At 46.5% G+C, this 18831-nt stretch overlaps 1 protein-coding gene and 2 non-coding genes across 6 annotated transcripts in view; 1 reads left to right on the top strand and 2 right to left on the bottom strand.

The window, feature by feature from the left end:
• The window catches only part of LOC121291700 (non-compact myelin associated protein), a 78981-nt gene that overhangs the window by 35645 nt on the left and 24505 nt on the right, over window positions 1-18831 (top strand). For 3 of the 4 annotated variants that reach the window (XM_041213191.1, XM_041213193.1, XM_041213192.1), the window contains exon 3: window positions 13484-13629. The exons of the other annotated variant lie outside the window; for it this stretch is intronic. In XM_041213191.1, the coding sequence (XP_041069125.1) occupies window positions 13484-13629 (146 nt within the window). The remainder of the gene's footprint in view (window positions 1-13483; window positions 13630-18831) is intronic. 4 annotated transcript variants of the gene reach the window in all.
• Window positions 909-981, bottom strand: trnav-cac. The gene has a single exon. It is a non-coding gene; the product is annotated as a tRNA-Val (tRNA).
• trnav-cac lies at window positions 1817-1889 on the bottom strand. The gene has a single exon. It is a non-coding gene; the product is annotated as a tRNA-Val (tRNA).

Genomic DNA, 18831 nt, shown 5'->3' with positions numbered 1-18831 from the left:
TAACCACTTGGCTATTTAGGCCAAGCAAAATATCACCATGTTCAATGTAACTCTTTCGAGTACAACCATGTTTCCATCTGTTTCAGATGAAGTTACATTGTTTCATAGTTTGCCATTGTGAGATTTGAACTCTTGATAATCTTTTAAACTTGATAATCTTTTAAACTTGGGGTTACAAACCCAGTACCATAACCACTTGGCTATTTAGGCCAAGCTAAGCCCCCGAAAGTAACTCTTTTGAGTACAAACCCGTTTCCATCTGTTTCAGATGAAGTTACATTGTTTTATAGTTTGCCATTGTGAGACTTGAACTCTTGATCTTAAGGTTACAAACCCAGTACCATAACCACTTGGCTATTTAGGCCAAGCTAAGCCCCCGAAAGTAACTCTTTCGAGTACAAACCCGTTTCCATCTGTTCCTATTCAGATGAAGTTACATTGTTTCATAGTTTGCCATTGTGAGATTTGAACTCTTGATCTTGGGGTTACAAACCCAGTACCATAACCACTTGGCTATTTAGGCCAAGCTAAGCCCCCAAAAGTAGGTGCAGGGATTACAATGTGCGATTAACCCACCCTTGATTACAAGGCAGCCAGGCAGCCAACTTCATGCTGCCTGCTCATTTGATTGATCACTGTATCCAATCAGAACTATCCACCCAATTAGCTAGATGTAACTCTTTTGAGCACAAACACATTTCCATCTGTTCCTATTCAGATGAAGTTACATTGTTTGCCATTGTGAGATTTGAACTCTTGATACTCTTTTTGAGTAAACCTGTTTCCATCTGTTTCAGATGAAGTTACATTGTTTCATAGTTTGCCATTGTGAGATTTGAACTCTTGATCTGGGGGTTACAAACCCAGTACCATAACCACTTGGCTATTTAAGCCAAGCCCTTTCATAATGTTACTGCCCGGTTTCAAACCGGGGACCTTTCACGTGTGAGGCGAACGTGATAACCACTACACTACAGAAACTGCCACCAAACATGTTTCCATCTGTTTTCAGATGAAGTTACATTGTTTCATAGTTTGCCATTGTGAGATTTGAACTCTTGAGTCTTGGGGTTTCAAACCCAGTACCATAACCACTTGGCTATTTAAGCCAAGCATTAATAATTAACGTATCTTTGTAACTCTTTCGAGTACAAACACGTTTCCATCTGTTTCAGATGAAGTTACATTGTTTCATAGTTTGCCATTGTGAGATTTGAACTCTTGATCTTGGGGTTACAAACCCAGTACCATAACCACTTGGCTGTTTCGGCCAAGCTAAAATAAGGATATTTGGCTGTAACTCTTTTGAGTACAAACCCATTTCCATCTATTTCAGATGAAGTTACATGTTTCATAGTTTGCCATTGTGAGACTTGAACTCTTGATCTTAAGGTTACAAACCCAGTACCATAACCACTTGGCTATTTAGGCCAAGCTAAGCCCCCAAAAGTAGGTGCAGGGATTACAATGTGCGATTAACCCACCCTTGTTTACAAGGCAGCCAGGCAGCCAACTTCATGCTGCCTGCTCATTTGATTGATCACTGTATCCAATCAGAACTATCCACCCAATTAGCTAGATGTAACTCTTTTGAGCACAAACACATTTCCATCTGTTCCTATTCAGATGAAGTTACATTGTTTGCCATTGTGAGATTTGAACTCTTGATACTCTTTTTGAGTAAACCTGTTTCCATCTGTTTCAGATGAAGTTACATTGTTTCATAGTTTGCCATTGTGAGATTTGAACTCTTGATCTGGGGGTTACAAACCCAGTACCATAACCACTTGGCTATTTAAGCCAAGCCCTTTCATAATGTTACTGCCCGGTTTCAAACCGGGGACCTTTCACGTGTGAGGCGAACGTGATAACCACTACACTACAGAAACTGCCACCAAACATGTTTCCATCTGTTTTCAGATGAAGTTACATTGTTTCATAGTTTGCCATTGTGAGATTTGAACTCTTGAGTCTTGGGGTTTCAAACCCAGTACCATAACCACTTGGCTATTTAAGCCAAGCATTAATAATTAACGTATCTTTGTAACTCTTTCGAGTACAAACACGTTTCCATCTGTTTCAGATGAAGTTACATTGTTTCATAGTTTGCCATTGTGAGATTTGAACTCTTGATCTTGGGGTTACAAACCCAGTACCATAACCACTTGGCTATTTAGGCCAAGCTCAAACACATTTCCATCTGTTTTCAGATGAAGTTACATTGTTTCATAGTTTGCCATTGTGAGATTTGAACTCTTGATCTTGGGGTTACGAGCCCAGTACCATAACCACTTGGCTATTTAGGCCAAGCTTAGCTAGATGTATCAGCAGGCAGCTAATACTGTGAATGATTAGCACCACATGCAGCTAGCCTGCACCTCTTAAAAGGGAGGTGTATTGTGGTTGGAGCAGATGCTGGGAGTCATGACTGAAGAGAATCCAACTGGAGGAAAGTGAAGAATGACACAACAGGGGAAAGTGTGGGTTTGAGGATTTTCAGACACTGTATTGGTGGTCTTGGTGGCAGAGGTGGAAAGGAAGAGGGATATTCTGAATCCCCAGAGGGCCAGGCACACTATGAAAAGTTGATGGGAACAGATAGCTATGGATGTCATAGATGGAAATTAAGCCCTGATGACCTGGATGCAGTGCTGCAAGAAGTTCAATGACCTCACGTGAATGTTCAAGGTCAGTGAATGCAAATACATATGTCATATCCTACCAGTAGCCTCAGACACTGTTCAATGCACCACACCCCCATCATTCACCTACCAACAACATTCACCTTCAATCAGGACTCATATCTAGCATTCATATGCTTCACCTCACTCTCGCACACGTAGCACTGCTGCTACAGTAGACAGCAAACTGAGGGGTTGAAAATATCTCCAATCTGGAAGGAGGCAAAGACATTAAAGTTCTTGACCACGGTCATCTTCACAGCGACTTGCCATGCTCTGAGGTTGCAGTTATGGCTGTAATAGGTGGCAGATTTTAATGAGGACATCCTTTCTGAAGCACAAACATCTCTCACATTGTTCCTCGCTGAGGATTAGAGAGGAGAATTGCTTAATGAGCATCCTGGGTGGATTTGACCTCCCCCGAAAGCCTTTCTCTCATTCCTCCACCTCCTCTCTCTTCCAGCAGTTTGTCTTACTCTGCATGGACTCCTTCCATTCCCCATTTCATGCTGTATTCCAAGGAAATGGCTACTAGTGTATCCATGTCTAGGAGCAATTGGTTCATACAGAAGCCTTGAAGTCAGCAAAAGCTCCTTCACATCACTTCCTGTAGACTATTGCAACTTGAAACAACTATAGGAAACATCAAACACATGCAGAATCATAGGGCAGAATTTTTCGCTTAGTGGGTGGGTGCACGCCCAACCTGCTCCAGCGTAAAATAGCGCAAGATGACGTCAGGCAAGTGTCCCAATGTCATTACACACTCGTGTGATATTTCGGTCGGTGGGCCCACGCAGAAGTTGGAGCCAAGCCTGCCATCAATTTAGAGGCCACTTAAGGCCATTAAAAAGGCAGGTACGGTAGATTTTACATTGCCCTTGTGGTTTTGTGCTCGTCGCACAGGCAAAATGGGCAGGCGGGCAGCCGACATTTTGCAAAACCTCATCCAAGGGTGGGATAAAAATGGTCAGCAGCATTGCAGTGTGAGTAGTGAGGAGTTTTGGAGATAGTTTGCTGCTGGCTGCTTATTGGTACTTGGCAGCTTCATCTCTGTTTGGGCTTCATTGTTAGCATTTCCAGGCCTCATTTCAGGAATTACTGGTGTCTCCAGGAGGATTCCAATCATGTGGACCCTTCCAGGAATCAGACTGCCTTCTGTTACCCTGGTAATGGGGATTGTGGTCTCCGCTGGTGACACCTCCCCTGAGAAGAAAGAGAGAGGCAGAAGGGGGAGGAGGCCAGGTGTCCCAATGCAGCTTCCAGGGAAGCAACCGGTGGAAGGAGAGGCACAGGCACAGGGACCGCAGGGCCAGCAGGAAGTCCAAGGCGGAAGGGGCCGCAGAAGACGCCACTATACTGCTGCGGCTATGCTGCTACCTCAATATGCCTGAGGTGCAATGCTAAAGGAGGCCCCTCCTCTCAAGAGAGACAGTGACCTCCATTTGTCAGATGAGTGGGCCTGAGATCACCTCTGACAGTGTGGGTGGACACCCCATGATCGTGGCTCCGAAGGTCACAGTGGCCCTCAACTTCTATGCCTCCAGCTCTTCTCAGGGTTCAGTGGGGGAATCTGTGTAGAACTCCCAATTAGCTGTCCGTAGTTGCGTCAAGCTATTGACAGAAGCTCTGATCAGACGGGTACTAACCTTTATTCTTTACCATACAGGCGAGGCCAGCCAGGCTGAGGCTTTGCAGCGATTGCTGCATTCCCCTGCATCCAGGGTGCCATTGACTGCACACATGTGGCCATCAAGGTGCCATTGGGTCAGCCAGGTGCCTTCGACAACAGGAAGGGATTCCACTCCATGAACGCCCAGATAGTCTGTGACCGCAGGATGCTGATTCTACAAGTCTGTGTAAGTTACCCTGGCAGCTCCCGTGACACTTACACCCTGAGCCACTCCCAGGTGCCGGGGCGCTTCAGTGCTCCAGCCCGACTGGATGGATGGCTGCTGGGTGACAAGGGCCATCCGTTGAAAAGGTGGCATATGATGCCTCACCGCCACCCAAAAACAGAGGCAGAGCAGCGTTACAATAGTAGTCATGCCTCCACAAGGGTGGTGGTAGAGAGGACCACAGGTCTTCTGAAGATGTGCTTTCAATGTTGGACCGTTCAGGGGCTGCACTACAATACCCTCCAGAGTGGGTGTTAGTGATAGTGGTTGAATGCTGCACTCTCCACAATCTGGCACTGGCAAGGTGGGACCCACTGGAGGAAGAGGATCTTGACGCAGCTGCACAGGCCACAGTGGATGAATCCAGTAGTGAGTCAGAAGAGGAGAATGCTGAGGGCGTGGAGGCAGACCTCTGTATCCTTCAGGGAGGCAGAGACACTAGGCACACCTATGTCCGAATCTCCTTCAGCTAGGCTGCCAAAGAATTGCTCCCACCTCATGCCAGGGCTGCCACCTTCATCCTGGATGTCCAAAATGCCCCTGTCATTTGAACCCGAAATCCACTCAATGCCTGTGCAATAAGGTATCGAGCCACTCAGGTCCAGCATTGCATATTGGCATACACTGCACCAGGCAAAAAATAGGTGAAGCCTACTCAGGCCATCAGAACAAAAGCAAATTTAATGTTATTGTCACATCAAACGCAAAATGACATTGTCATTACTGGCGTTGATGTCCACACCAGCAGGCGTATAAAACAAACATAAATGAACAGAAAATCACCTGTGAACTGTCCCTCTTGTGCTCATGGTGCCTTTAACTTGCATTTCTGAGTGCTACATCTTGGTGGCTGCCCCTCGCAGGCAGCGGCATTGTAGGCGGACCGCTGACTCTGCCATCTTGTTGGCCTTGATGACCTTGATGTTCATCCTCTGGCCAGTGGAGCCTGTGCTGCTGCCTGGGAGGAAGCAGCCAGTTCCACAGTTGGCATCTCTCCAGTCATCACAGTCTCATCAGATGCCATAGTCACTGGCAGAGGGGCGGAGGAGATGCTGCTGTTATCCAGAGTGCCCTGAGAGGAGCCCGCAGAGACAACAAGCAGCTCGTGCGCCAACGTGAGGTCCCTCTGGACCCCCCTGCTCACCATTGATGGACGGGCACCTGGCTGGGATACTGAGTGCCTCATCCATCTCCCACATTGGTCATTGCCTGTCTGAGGGCTTGCAGGTCCAAGCACAACCCCAAGAACCCCTGATTCTGTCCTTGGAGCTGCCTCTCCATGAGAGTCACCGCCCTCTCAATAGAGAGAGCATGCTCCCTGCTGAGTATAAGCACAGTGTTGACCCTCATGGCTGTGCACACTACCTCCTCCACAACAGAGACCATGACACGCATGGCCTCATGGATCTTCACCAGATCCTCCCACACATCCCGCTGGACATCCAACATCTGCCACCTAATGGACGACTCCAGAGGCTTACCATCTGCCTTCGACTCTGCATTGTCCTGGTCTCCAGCAGTCCTCCAACTGCCAGCGCCCTGGGCACTCTCTGCCACCATCTGCACCTCAATCGAGTGTGAATTGCCCTCACCGCTGTGCACCAGCATTTGAGCCGAAGACCTAACACCCACCGAGATGCTGGTATCTGTGCTGGTGCCTGGTTCAGAGAGCAGGTATGACGCAGGTGCAGCTGAAGCCCAGTGGACCTCTGGCATCAGGGGTGGCTCTTCGGGGTCCTGTGAGTGAGTGCCTGCTGGCGAATCTAAGGGAGAACAACAACATGTCATTAGTTTACGTCATCACACTGTCACTGTGCATGCCAGGCACCCTGGTGAGACAATGGAGGCCTGCAGCATGGTGCCATCATCTTTCAATGATCAACGGGGAAATCCAGTTTTGAGGCTCCCATCAATGAAGAGACTACACAAGAACGTTTGCACCATCCGAAACTCTCAACCTCTGTGCACTGCACCCTTACCTTTGTTTGACACCCCAGCCTCTCTGTGACCAGCTGAATGAGGGGTGCATGGTGCCTCTCCAGCTCCAAGGCACCCTGCTCAAATCTGGTCAGGATTAGGAGGTTTGGGGGGCCTCCGCTTGTCCATGACCTCTCAATGTGGTTATGGCTCCATTGGACCCAGCGCCCGACAGGCCCCCGCCCGGTCCTTCCTGACCATTGGGAAGACACGTTTCTTGCTGGGCGGGCCTTATTTGGCCAGCCAGCACGAAATCGCCTGTTTCCGCACCAGCCCCAGACCCTGCGCACGCCCAGCAACAGTAAATTTCAGGCCCTTGTCTTTTTAAGCCTCACCTACAGAACCAAAGAAAATAGATGTATTTCTGCTGCCGTATTATTACAGGCTCATATGCCTACCCAATAATTAACTACCTTCCTGCAAAGCCTGATTAAACGTTTTGTTAATGGTTCAGCAATTTTATCCAGTGAATAGCTGAGTCACATTGCTCAAGAAGGGCCCAGGAGGACTCAATTCTTCGTCCATTGTGAGCTGGTTGCTCTCAGCAAGGTATCAGTCATAGTTTAAGAAGGAGAATATTGATTGATATCCCGTGACTTGGAACTCCTGGCTTGCCGACAGGATTGCATTTGCTTGTATTGCTGTTAATATGAGAAGAAGGAAATTATGTCATGGAGGCTGCAATATAAAGGTGTGGTAGCTATACCATAGTTGTGTAAAGCTCTGGTTGGACCCCATCTGGGCATTCCACCTCAGGAAGAATATATTGGAACGGGCACAGCACAGATTCAACAGAATGAGCCACATCAAGTAACCCCCTAAAGATTGAATTCCCTTCAGTTGGCCATCACTGGGAGGCGCAGGATGGTATCGTCCACCATGTTAACTCACGAAGCTATTTAGTCATTCCAATTGTACTCAAAGGTAAAATGCGTGAGTTTGACAGATCCCCGCACCTACATCCACAAATTCCTGATAAATGTAATGGTAACCTTGACAACAGTGCTGTAGATTCCCAGTGAAGTGTTGCTCCACTTCCCTATAAAACCTCCACAAAGAAGACCAAAGTAGATTTATTTATGCATTTTGATCCTTGGTAAACACTGGTGGAGTGTAAGACGTTACAGTGTCTAGTCACCTTTTCCCCACTGTGTCCATTAATTCATGACTGCTTTGAAAAGAACTTTTTTGTTAAAGTAAAATTAACTCTTCTTAGTTTAATCAAGGTTGAATTATTTCATGTAACTATTTCTATTGCAATTTAAAGTTCATTGTGGTCTAATCATATTGAGATGTACAGTAGCCTAGAAATGTGATGGTTTATTTTATTGGGTGATCAATTTATCTGTCCAAAGCTTAATTGTTGTGTTATATTGGATGTCGTTTCTCAATAGTTAATCGCACATCATCCATCTGGAGGAAACATTACATAAGAACATAAGCAATAGGAGCAAGAGTAGGCCATTCAGCTCCTCAAGCCTGCCCCGTCATTCAATAAGATCATGGCTGATCTGTTCCAGGCCCCAAATCCTCTTTCATGCCAGCTCCTTATAGCCCTCAACTCTCCGATATTTCAAAAATCTATCTACCTCCTCTTTAAAGACTTTCAGTAATCTAGCCTCCGCAACTCTCTGGGGTGGAGAACTCCAGACATTCACTATCCTCTGAGAGAAGAAATTCCTTTGCATCTCAGTTTTAAATGAGTGTCCCCTTATTCTGGAATTATGTCCCCTAGTTCGAGAGTACCCCACTAGTGGAAACATCTTCTCAACATCTACTCTGTCAAGCCCCCTCAGAATCTTGTACGTTTCAATAAGATTACAGGTGATTGTGTCTCTGACATCAATGAGCTCAAAGAATTAGCAATCAAAACAGCAGATCTCAAAACATTAAAAGATATAAGGTAGATTAAAAAATATTGTGAAACGAGAGTTTTTATTTTGTTTTAAATAGTTTCCACCCCAGTCAACCAGACAAGCAGAGTTAAAATTGACCTGGTGGCTTACCCACCAGTGTCCTGCCTTGATCAGTCATCTTCAATTTTAACCTGCTGTAAAAGTGGCAGGGTCCGCTTTAAACATGCAGATCAAGGTCTGATGATGTCATTGGGCCCGGACTGCGATTTTAACTCTGACCTGGGTGAGGAAGCAGCTGCAACCTTCCTGCCAGGTGAAGTCAGGTCAGAAGTGAATTGGGAGCTGAAGAAGGCATTCTAAGGAATACTTTTTTACTTTCCATTATGGGACTGGGAGAAGCAGGAGGTCTCCCCTGCCCTGGACTCTGGCCCTTCACATCCCTCTCTGCCGTTCCCCACCCCACCTCACTGCCATATCCCTCAGAATCCTGGCCTCCACACTTAACTGAATTGTTGGGACAGCCAAGGGCTGCCTAATTTTCCGTTGGCCTGCAGTCGTTTTCCACCACTTTCTGCCTATCCCAAGTGGGAAGTCAGCTGGTGGCATGCTAATGGGGCCCAACAATTAAAATGGCTCTGGTCTCATACTGCCACTGGTGTTTGACAAACTAACTTAAACCTGCGACTTCCTGTCAGAAATCCACTGTCAGTTAAAATACCCCTCTTGCCCCAGCAATGTTTTCAGTATGGAGCAAACTGCATTACACAATCCTGCTTGTTAAGGGAACTCAAAACAACCTGCAGGGACATAAGTAAAACAGGACATTTGCTGAACTAAGGTGGCACTGATAAATGGTAGTACAATATAGTTACAGGGACCATGTTGAATCTGAAAGAAAGTTGGCAAAATCAGGGAAAAGTAGACAGTGAAACAAAAACCAACATGCATGTTATATGACAACTCTTAATGCACTGAACACTGCTCGTAGCTTCACTGAGGCATAAACAATGTTCGGATAATTAGGGGATAGTCAAAGATATGGGCCTGGATTTTCGCTACTATGGAAAACCTCTCCATCCTGGTGAAAATAGAGGAACTGCTCAAAAATTGTAAGTCCCAGATCCCGCATGCGGCATTTTTGCGGGGCTGACAGTGGAGCTGGGGCACGTTTTACGGAGACAGCTGGCCCCCTTAAACCAGCAGCTGCCTCCATTCTAGTCTTATTTTGGCAGCCTAAGGGTGTGGATACCAAAGTGTGCAAAGTAGACCTGGTAAGAGCAGGTCTGAACTTGGCATATTTCTGTGGATAGCCAATTGGGACCCCTTTGGAGAGGTAGAGGACCCCTGTGGAATATGCGTTAAAATTATATTCACTGCCCCCAAGAGCGCACAAAACAAATTCCAACTGTCTTCCTTTAACAAAAGGGAGGAGGAAGGTGGAGCTCCTGGTCTCGCAGGGCAATTTTTTTTGCCCCTACTGACTCGTGCATCCAGGTGGCAGGAAGAACTTTGTGCTGGAGAAGGATGCATAGAGCTTTGTGCAAAAGAATGTAGAAGATGGGCATGGAACCCTCGCACACCGATGCCATAGAAGTCAGTCAACATGAGCAACCAAAGGCCAGAGGGAGGGCAGAATGTCAGGTGGAAGAGGCAGCTGCCCATGTACTAGGAAGGTGGAGGGGAGGCAGGACAAGCAGATATTGTCCAGTACAGATCTGCGGCATCCTACATCAATATGACAGAGAACCAGGGTCAAAGGCGATTGAGGCTAAGCTATGAGGTGGTAACGGAGAAAAGTTGCATGGTCCAGCAGCAACTTGAGCCACAATCAATCGACCCTATTCCCTGCCAATGGCTGTGAATGTAACCATCACTCTCAACTTCTGTGTGTCAGGATCTTTCCAGGTATCATCAGGAGACATGTCTGGTATAGCCCAGTTTGTAATTTAAGGCTGTAACTAATGCCCTGTTTGCATGTGTGGGAGATCACATTCATTTCCCTATGGATTTGGCGTCTCAGACACAAAGCCATGGCCTTTCCCCAATTAACAGGCTCCCCTCAGGTGCAGGGTGTTATTGATTGCACCCATCTTGCCATAAAGACCCCAAAACAGCATGTGGACACCTTCCTCAACTGGAAGTCCTTCCATTCAATCAATGGACAGGTGGTTTGTGATCATAAAGAGGTCTTCCTTCATATGGCTTGCAGGCACCCATTAGGGACCTTCCTTCATATGGCTACAAGGTGCAGCTGCCACGACTCCTTCATACTAAGGAGTTCCCAACTCCCTCAGCTGTTTCACCCACCAACACAGATCCATGGTTGGCTTCTAGGGGACAAGGGCTGCCCCTTAAAACCTTCGATAATGAACTCCTTTAGGAGCCTAGAAACAGAGGCAGAGCACAACTACAACAGCAGCCATGTTGTCACCATGAGCACCATCATTGAGCAGGCAACTGGCATTTTAAGGATACACTTCAGGTGCCTCAATCACTCAGGTGGAACTGTAAATGAGGGATCCATGATGCAAAATTTTCGATTAACAAACTATGCTCACAATGCTGAAAGTGAAACAACATCAGAATTCAAAAGGTATACATACTGATAGGATTGTATGTTATAGAATGCATCTAGATAAGCACCTCACACATGACGAGCCCAGAACTGTGCAACAACAGCTCTCTGGAAGAACCTGTGCTCCATCCATCCTGGCCAATGGTCCAGTTTCAGATGTAGGTGCCATATGAAACATTCCTGGTATCCATATACCTCTGCTTACCGCACAAAGCACATCCTGTGACACCTGGAATGCAAATGCAACCAAAGTAGTGGACACAGCAGACGACCAATATTAACTTTACCATACTTGGCCCCTCAAGCTCCGATGGCCTAGGTGTAGGCAATGTTATAACACTGCAGATGAATGCTTTGCACCCAGCACCCATACTTGACAAGCACCTACTGCCCAGCATCTGTTCGTGAATTCTGACCATTGAGCATCCCTTAAGTTTGGATGGACAATGAAAGACACAAGGAGCGTCTCGGTGCTTGAGTCTTTGAACACTGGAATCTTATGTGATACAGGAGAGAAGGAAGAAGCCTCCAAAGCATCACAAATCAGCCGACAATCTTGATCCTGCTGATGGCATGTCGAGATGGACCTCAGCATGCCGACTTCTTATTACTGGTAAAAATCGCCTTCATAATGTTACCATTCTCTTTCAGCTCTTAATGTACAAACACAAACCAAGTCATGTGCAAATGTAAGTAAATATATCAAATAAGTTTTCAAATGTGCTATATACAATGTTAAAAGTGTAACCGTGGTGAACCCATTAGGTGAAACGGCGCCCTTCACTCTTGCACACTCCTACAAGTGCTCCCCATGTTGTTGCAGAGGAGGTGGAAGCAGGTTGTTCATTTCTTTGTCAAATGACAATGAGGAGCACGATGGCCTGCCTTGTCATGCAGGCACCCATTAGGGACCTCCTTCATACTGTGGCCTCTGCATCCCTGCATGGGCAGCCCTGGTCCCTGGCATGTATGAAGCAGACAAGGGCTTTGGCAGAGGGGCTGGGAGTTGGAGGAAAATGAGGGTGCTGAGGAGCTCTCGGTAGCTTCACCCTCCATAGTGACTTCCACAGCTGGGTTGACTTTCAGATGGGGTTGATGGGGCCGGCTGCTGGTGTGCAGCAATTGTCCATTCCAGCAGCCACTGTATCAATGGTGAGACTGTCCTGTTAAGGAAATGCAGCTCCTCATGTATTACATGGATGTCAGAGCTCATAGTTGAGCAGACTGATCCAGGCTACTGAGGGAGGCTTATACTCTTTCCTGACCGAGATGCTGCCCTTGCATCCACTCCGAGTGCTGCTGCATGTGTCTCCATGAGAGTGGCCAATCTCTGATGGTCAGAGCTCATGTGGTTCAGCTCCTGGGACAATGTAGAGTTCATGACTGTGGTGGATTCCTCCATTCGCATTCCAAGAGCTCCCACTTCCTCAGGGAACTCTGCCAGATGTCCATACGTCTGTTGCTGATTATCTAAATACTGTGTCCCAAAATATGACTCCTGAGTCGCCACATTCCTACCCAATGGAGCATCATCGTGACTTTCCTCCCTCCTCTAAAGGGGATTGTGCACAGATTTCTGTGATCCTGACTCTTCCTCCTGTATTCTGTTGCAGTGATTTTCATCCTTTGCTACTTGCTGTATGCGTGTGCTACATCCCTCTGAAGTGCATGTATCTGATCTTTCGGAGTATGGGCTAGCCAGGTGTTAGGCTGCCTCCTCAAACACCTCTTCCACCTCTTGATGCCCAAGAGATGATCTGGCCTGAGGTGGTGAGGGAGCAGAGCTGGGACCTGTGTGCGACACAAAATGAGTTAGTTAGGTATAGTTCTTTACATTGTGAAAGCAAGCTCTGATGCATGCCACGGCCTTAACCATGCTCGTGCTGCCCTTATGATACAAACCCAGCTTGCACCCCCTCTCATGCCGAAGTCTCATTGTGCTCAGTGACATCCTGACTTCCACCATTAATACCATGTTCCACTGTGATTTCAGCACCACCTTTATCACTACCTAATGGCGATTCATCATCACCAGCAGCTATCAGGCTTCCTGGCAATCTCCATGGCCATCTGTACAACCGAGCAAATTGTTATCAGACAGGCTGACTTTCTCCCAGTCCGGGCCATCACTGTGGCATTTTTCACCCTTTTGCTCTCCAATGACAACAAGATTCCATGTTAGCCTGATATAGTGCATGGAGGGATATTGTTGTTCACTCTGTCTGTGCATCACAGATCATTCACATCTGTTCTGTGCACACCTACGTGAGCTGTGTACACATAAAAGCATCAATGCTGAAGCAGATGTATCCTCCATGACTCGCACCTTAGCTGCAGCATGCAGGTGCGACCCTTCCCTTGGAGCTCTGTATGAATGAACCAAGCTACTCACCAGGTCATTGAAGCTTTTCCTGCACTGAATCTATGAGTACTGATGGTCTCCTGCTGTGTTCACTGCAGCCATAATTTGAATCCTGACCTTCTTGTTCGTTGCAGGGGCATTACAATAGCCAGCAGGGTAATTGGTCTCCTCCTCTGGATTCCTTCCATCAAAACGTGAAGTTCCTGTCAGAAAATCCTGGTGCAGCTGGACCCATCTCTCCCCTTGTGTCTCCTCTGTGTGACATTCTGTCAGTAAAAATGTAAGATGAAAAGGGTCATGAGCCATTCAGATTACGATGCTTTCGTTCACTTTTGTTTGCTTAAATGTACTAACCTTTTTCCCCATATCATCAATGATTACTGGCCCATTATACCAGTGACTACAACTCAAAAGAACTTAATTGGTTAAAAAGCAATTTGGGGCATTGTGAAAGGTGCTGTATAAATGTAGGTTTTGTCTTTCTTTCATTACACCTGCACTCAGTAGGCAGAGTGACTGTAGCAATGGTGAAAATGGAGGCCCAATGCTAATTCTCTAAGGATAATTAATGACAGAGCAATCAACTGATGTTAGAAAAGTGGCTACAAAGGAATCAGTACATTTACAAAACAATTCAACTCTGTAGCTAATACAACCTTACTATTCTGCCATCTCTGGTGCCAACCCACTGTATAACATAAATGACGTCAGCCCCTTTTTATTCTAAATACACTATCCCCAGGATTTGTCAATCAGACACATACCAGCAGCCCATGACAGCAGGCTAGAGTTGGAAAAATTGAGCATTTGTAGGCCTGAAGAAGGTTACAGAGTAATTAATGGTTGTGAAATTCTATATTCCACACGCTTGAATTTCCAATACGTGCAGCCTGCTGGAAGCATGAAGTCAGAAAATGATCTCGCCTGGGATTGGTTTTTACGGGACACCATGGCCCCTGCCCCTCCCAGGGGAAGACCTCTCAGGGCAGATCAGCCGCCCCACTGTCAATTGGCTGTTAATAGGCTGGAGGCAGGATTTCTGCCCCTCAGGGTAGGAAGTTGTGCCTCAGCAGCTGGCCATCCGAATGGCCAGCAGCTCTGTGGTCCCAGCAGCATCAGGTTCAAGTGGTTATCGCTGCTGGGACCACAGACAGTCCCCAGTAGAGATCGCCGCTGAAGCCGGGCACCAAGGCATGAAGGGAGGGATTTTGATGGGTCGGGTTGGTAGACACCGGTGAGGTGAGTGAGGGGATGGGGACTGGGTAATGAGAGGCCAGGAATGGAGGGTAAAGGGGGAAGTGTGATCGCTGAAGGGTGGTGGAGGAGGGGTGGTGTCTGCAACAGGCACAGAGGAATTGCAAAGGAGATTCCCCGTCTTAACTCCTGCCTGACACCAGCCCACACAGCTGAAGCTGCCGGGCTACCAGCTTGGTGTGGGTCTCCCGCTGCCGTGGGATGAGGTCCTTAAGTGTCCATTAATTAGCTTTCAACGCGCCCTCATAAAATTTCATTTGGGTTTGGGGAGGGCCTGTCAGAGGCTGGAAGGCCACATGCTGGATTTACAAGCCTTCAAACCTGCTGGCAAGAGAGCACAAAATCCAGCCCCTGAAATCTTTACATAGAGGTGAACGGTAGCATAGTGGATTAGTCATTCAAAAGTTTGGACTAATAGTTCAGAGAACGCAAATTCAAATTGCAGCATGACAATTTGAAATTTTGGACTCAGCTTAGAAAATCTGAAATAAAACACTACTATTGTTAAAAGTAGAGCTGAAGCTGTCGGAAAAAACACATTGGCTCACACATGTTGCCCCAGATAGAGAACCACCCATCCTGACTCTGCCCGAGCTGTATGGGTCTCTCGTCCCACACTCACGAAATTGATACTTAACTGCCCGCAGTGATTTAAGAAGGCCTATTATGACCTTCATCTAGGAATAGGAAATAATTGGCAGCTTTGCTGTGAAGCACGCAACCTGAGAATTAACAATAGTATTTGTTTGAGAAGATTTCTGCGATTCTCACTGAACAAAGAACTATCTTTGACGAATTCCTAGGGCTTTGCGGACAAAGAAGTAGTCAAGAGTGAGAATCTTGGTTGATTTCTCCCCACCCTTCCTCTCTAGTTATAGTTCCTGTAACTGCCTTGGCTAAGATCAGCTAACTCAGCATGGAATTGAACTTGGAACTTTCCTGGCATGCTTGATTTAATGTGACTCCATGCAATACATTCACACAAAACCACTGAGAGAGCTGCAATTGAGGAAGTTTAGCACCTGTGTTCCTTGAATACACTTGAATTCATGCAACTGCTTCAATGATGTTTTTGTTAGCAGTGAGTTAGAAGTGGCCCAAGCAAATTATGTTTTACTTATGTGGTGAGGTATAACCTGTTGCCAGAAACACCTGTGACCGCGTTTTATGTTACGCAGTCATGTGAAAATAAATCCCATCACTTTGCTCCATAGAGTTTGTGATATAGGTCCCTCATTGTAGTACATCACTCGCACAAAAATATACTGCTTTAGTTGTGGGTTTCCGGGCAGGGTTACTGCTGCTGGTTTCACTTCTCCTCTCTTTCGACTCAGTTTATGTAGTTTTATGCAATATATTTCACGAGGTAACCCCACTGCTAAATCAGCCCTTTGGAGTTATTTGTGCCTAAGTGTTCCATTTGGACTGTGGTGCTAAGGGTGGTTAGCCACAGTCAAAAATATGGAAAATAACTTAAAGAACTCAGCCATTTTCTAGTATTTTCAGAACCCCTGACTCAATTTAGAACAATTTAGCGTGGCTGTTTTGTACTTTTGCTGTTGGCAACTTCCCCATCATTTTGTGTGTGTCATTCCTCCCTTCTCCTGCAGGTTTCACTAGATTTCACATTTGACATTCTTCTCTATCTTTGATCTTTGGAGGAAGAGCAAGAACAAAGGGGAGATGTCGGACTGTGCCAGCAGCATCACCTCCCAATGCCTACCTTACCAGAATATATAGGCAAAGGCATGGCTGCTTCCTATAGTCCCACGACAAATGTTAAGGAGGCTTCACTTTACAAAGGAAAGCACGCGTGAATTGCGCCACAAGCATCAAGCTGACTTGCAGTGCAACTCCACCACAAAATTGCTGCTGTGAAGTACACAAATGCCCTGAACCTATATGCTAAGGCGACCACTGCGGGTTGTTAATGAAGATATCACTAATATTAGGCAATCAGATTCATTGTGCAGGGGGTCGTGATATTGTGCTAAAGCAAGTACCTTGTGTTCTTCCCCATGGACAATTGGTGAGATCAGGAAAGGGAACAGCTATGTTACCAAGTAGCAGTAATCCCAAAGGCTCATGGAATCATAGATTACACTGAATGTGGTCCCTTGGTATCGAACAAAAATGGTGAGGTGGTGGGGCTAAGGGTTGGGTGTATAGGTAGGGGAGATGGGACCGGGGTAGTGGGGAGCTCCATCCTTTACCTAGTTGTCTGTACCAGCAACTTCAACATCCGGCTTCACAGACAATGGTAGGTAGACAATTTGTCTGGGTGTAACAAAATGACAACAGCAGGTTCATTATGCTGCTGCAAACCTTTTAATCCTGCAGCAGCATACAGGTTAATCCCACTTCCCAATGATGGGGTCCCAATCAGTGGCGTTCCCAAAGGGAGCTTCCCCGCAATATTTTAATGAGGTTGAGTGGGATCAGCAGACATTCTGTTGGCCTTCCAGTTCGGACAAGGCCCCAGTGGTAATTCGGGACGAACACTGGGCTAAGCAAGGACATTATTTCATGAAGTTATTGGAATGTCAGGAAACCATGAACTGCAGAGTGAAATCTCATTGGCTTGTTACAGTGCCCGAAAGAACATCTTGCTGCAGACTCTCAGCTGTGTTTATAGAGCCATGCATTTGGATGTGTTCCAGTTTGTAATTTCTGCTGCTGTGCTGTGATTTACTCTGGAATGAGTCCAGAGTTCAAACTTTTGTTCCATTTACATAGGTTTGTTAGCTGAATCAGCTTTCTGAGTTCCTGATAAGGAAGATAATTCAACTTAAATGAAATTACAATTAAACAACAGCAACGACAACTTACATTTATGTAGCACCTTTAGCAGAATAAAAATGTTCCAAGATGCTTAAAGTAACACACTTCAGCAAAATTGCTGCAGCCTTTGCAGATTGTCCCCCAATATGTGCTTAACATCAGGTCCGAAGGAAACGGGGTTAAAACCTGCCGAAAGGGGAGGACAGCTCTCCAGAGGTGCCTTCCTGCCGAAGGAACAGCACTTATATCAAATCAAAAATATGCATAAGGTAAATGAGAGCTCTGGTGTGTTGTGGAGTAAGAAGTCATGGAACAGGCCTCACATATGGCAGGGTTTTATCACAAGCTTCGGGACCTCCTAATTGGCCGCCTACAACCCAATCTCCGGCGGGCGGGGAGCTGATCCCCGCCGGAGAAGCCGGCCCCGCTGCCACTTTGCCAATTAAGGCCCGCCCAGCGTGATGTCCGGCGGGAAGCGCTTTGCACTTCCTGTGCGGGCTGCGGGGGGAGATTCCCCAAAAGCGAGAGTGTGCAAAGTGCAGCCTCAGGGAGATCGCTTACACTTTTAAAAAGATTAAAATTAGGAATTAAAAAGATCCTTAACATGCCCTCCTCATGTGACAATGTCACATGAGATGGGACATGTTCATAAATTACAGTAAAACTTAATTAAACTTTTTAGAACCCTGCATGAAACCTCATCTCGCCGGTGGATGAGGTTTCATGTTTTCTCTAGTTGCCGCCTGGGCTCCTGGCCTACCCGCCAACCTTAAGATTGGACAGGCAGGTCCTTTAATTGTATAATTGATCCTGTCAATGGCCTTAATTGGCCATTGACGGGTTGGCGGGCCCGCAGCTGATTTTGCTGTGCCCCCCACCTTCCTGGAAATTTAAATGAGGTGGGATGACGTTAGGGGTTCCGCCCGACGTCAACCCGGGTCACTTCATACATCGGCGAGCGGGCCCCGCCCCCTGCTCGCCGACGGCAAAATTCTGCCAATGCTGTGGAGTTAGAACTGCACAGTGCGCAGTGGAAGTCCAAATAGTGGTTTCCCCCTGACTTTTTGATTGACCCACTCTCTGAGGGTCAGGTCAGTAAAATGCTGCCCAATGACTCCTAGTTTTGGACTCTCCAGCCAGGGAAAACAGCCTCTCAGCATCTTGTCAAGTCCATTCAGAACTATGTATGTTTCAATTAAATCACCTCTCGTTTTCTAAACCCTAGAGAATGTAGACCCATCCTACTTAAATTCCTCATGGGACAATCCTCCCATCAGTAAAATATAGGGCAGTGAAATGTGATCTGTTTTGGAAAGAGGGAAAAGATCATCGACTTGCTCAGGGGCAGAACGTAATATCATGAGTAATGAAAAATTGAGGTTTTAATATCTGAAGCTGCATGAATTAAATAGTGTATTGAAACTTCGGTGCTGAAAGAGGCTTCTTG

Source organism: Carcharodon carcharias, chromosome 19 (genome assembly GCF_017639515.1).
Source record: "Carcharodon carcharias isolate sCarCar2 chromosome 19, sCarCar2.pri, whole genome shotgun sequence".
In the NCBI taxonomy this organism is placed as follows: Eukaryota; Metazoa; Chordata; class Chondrichthyes; order Lamniformes; family Lamnidae; genus Carcharodon; species Carcharodon carcharias.
This window is presented reverse-complemented; position numbering and strand designations above follow the sequence as displayed.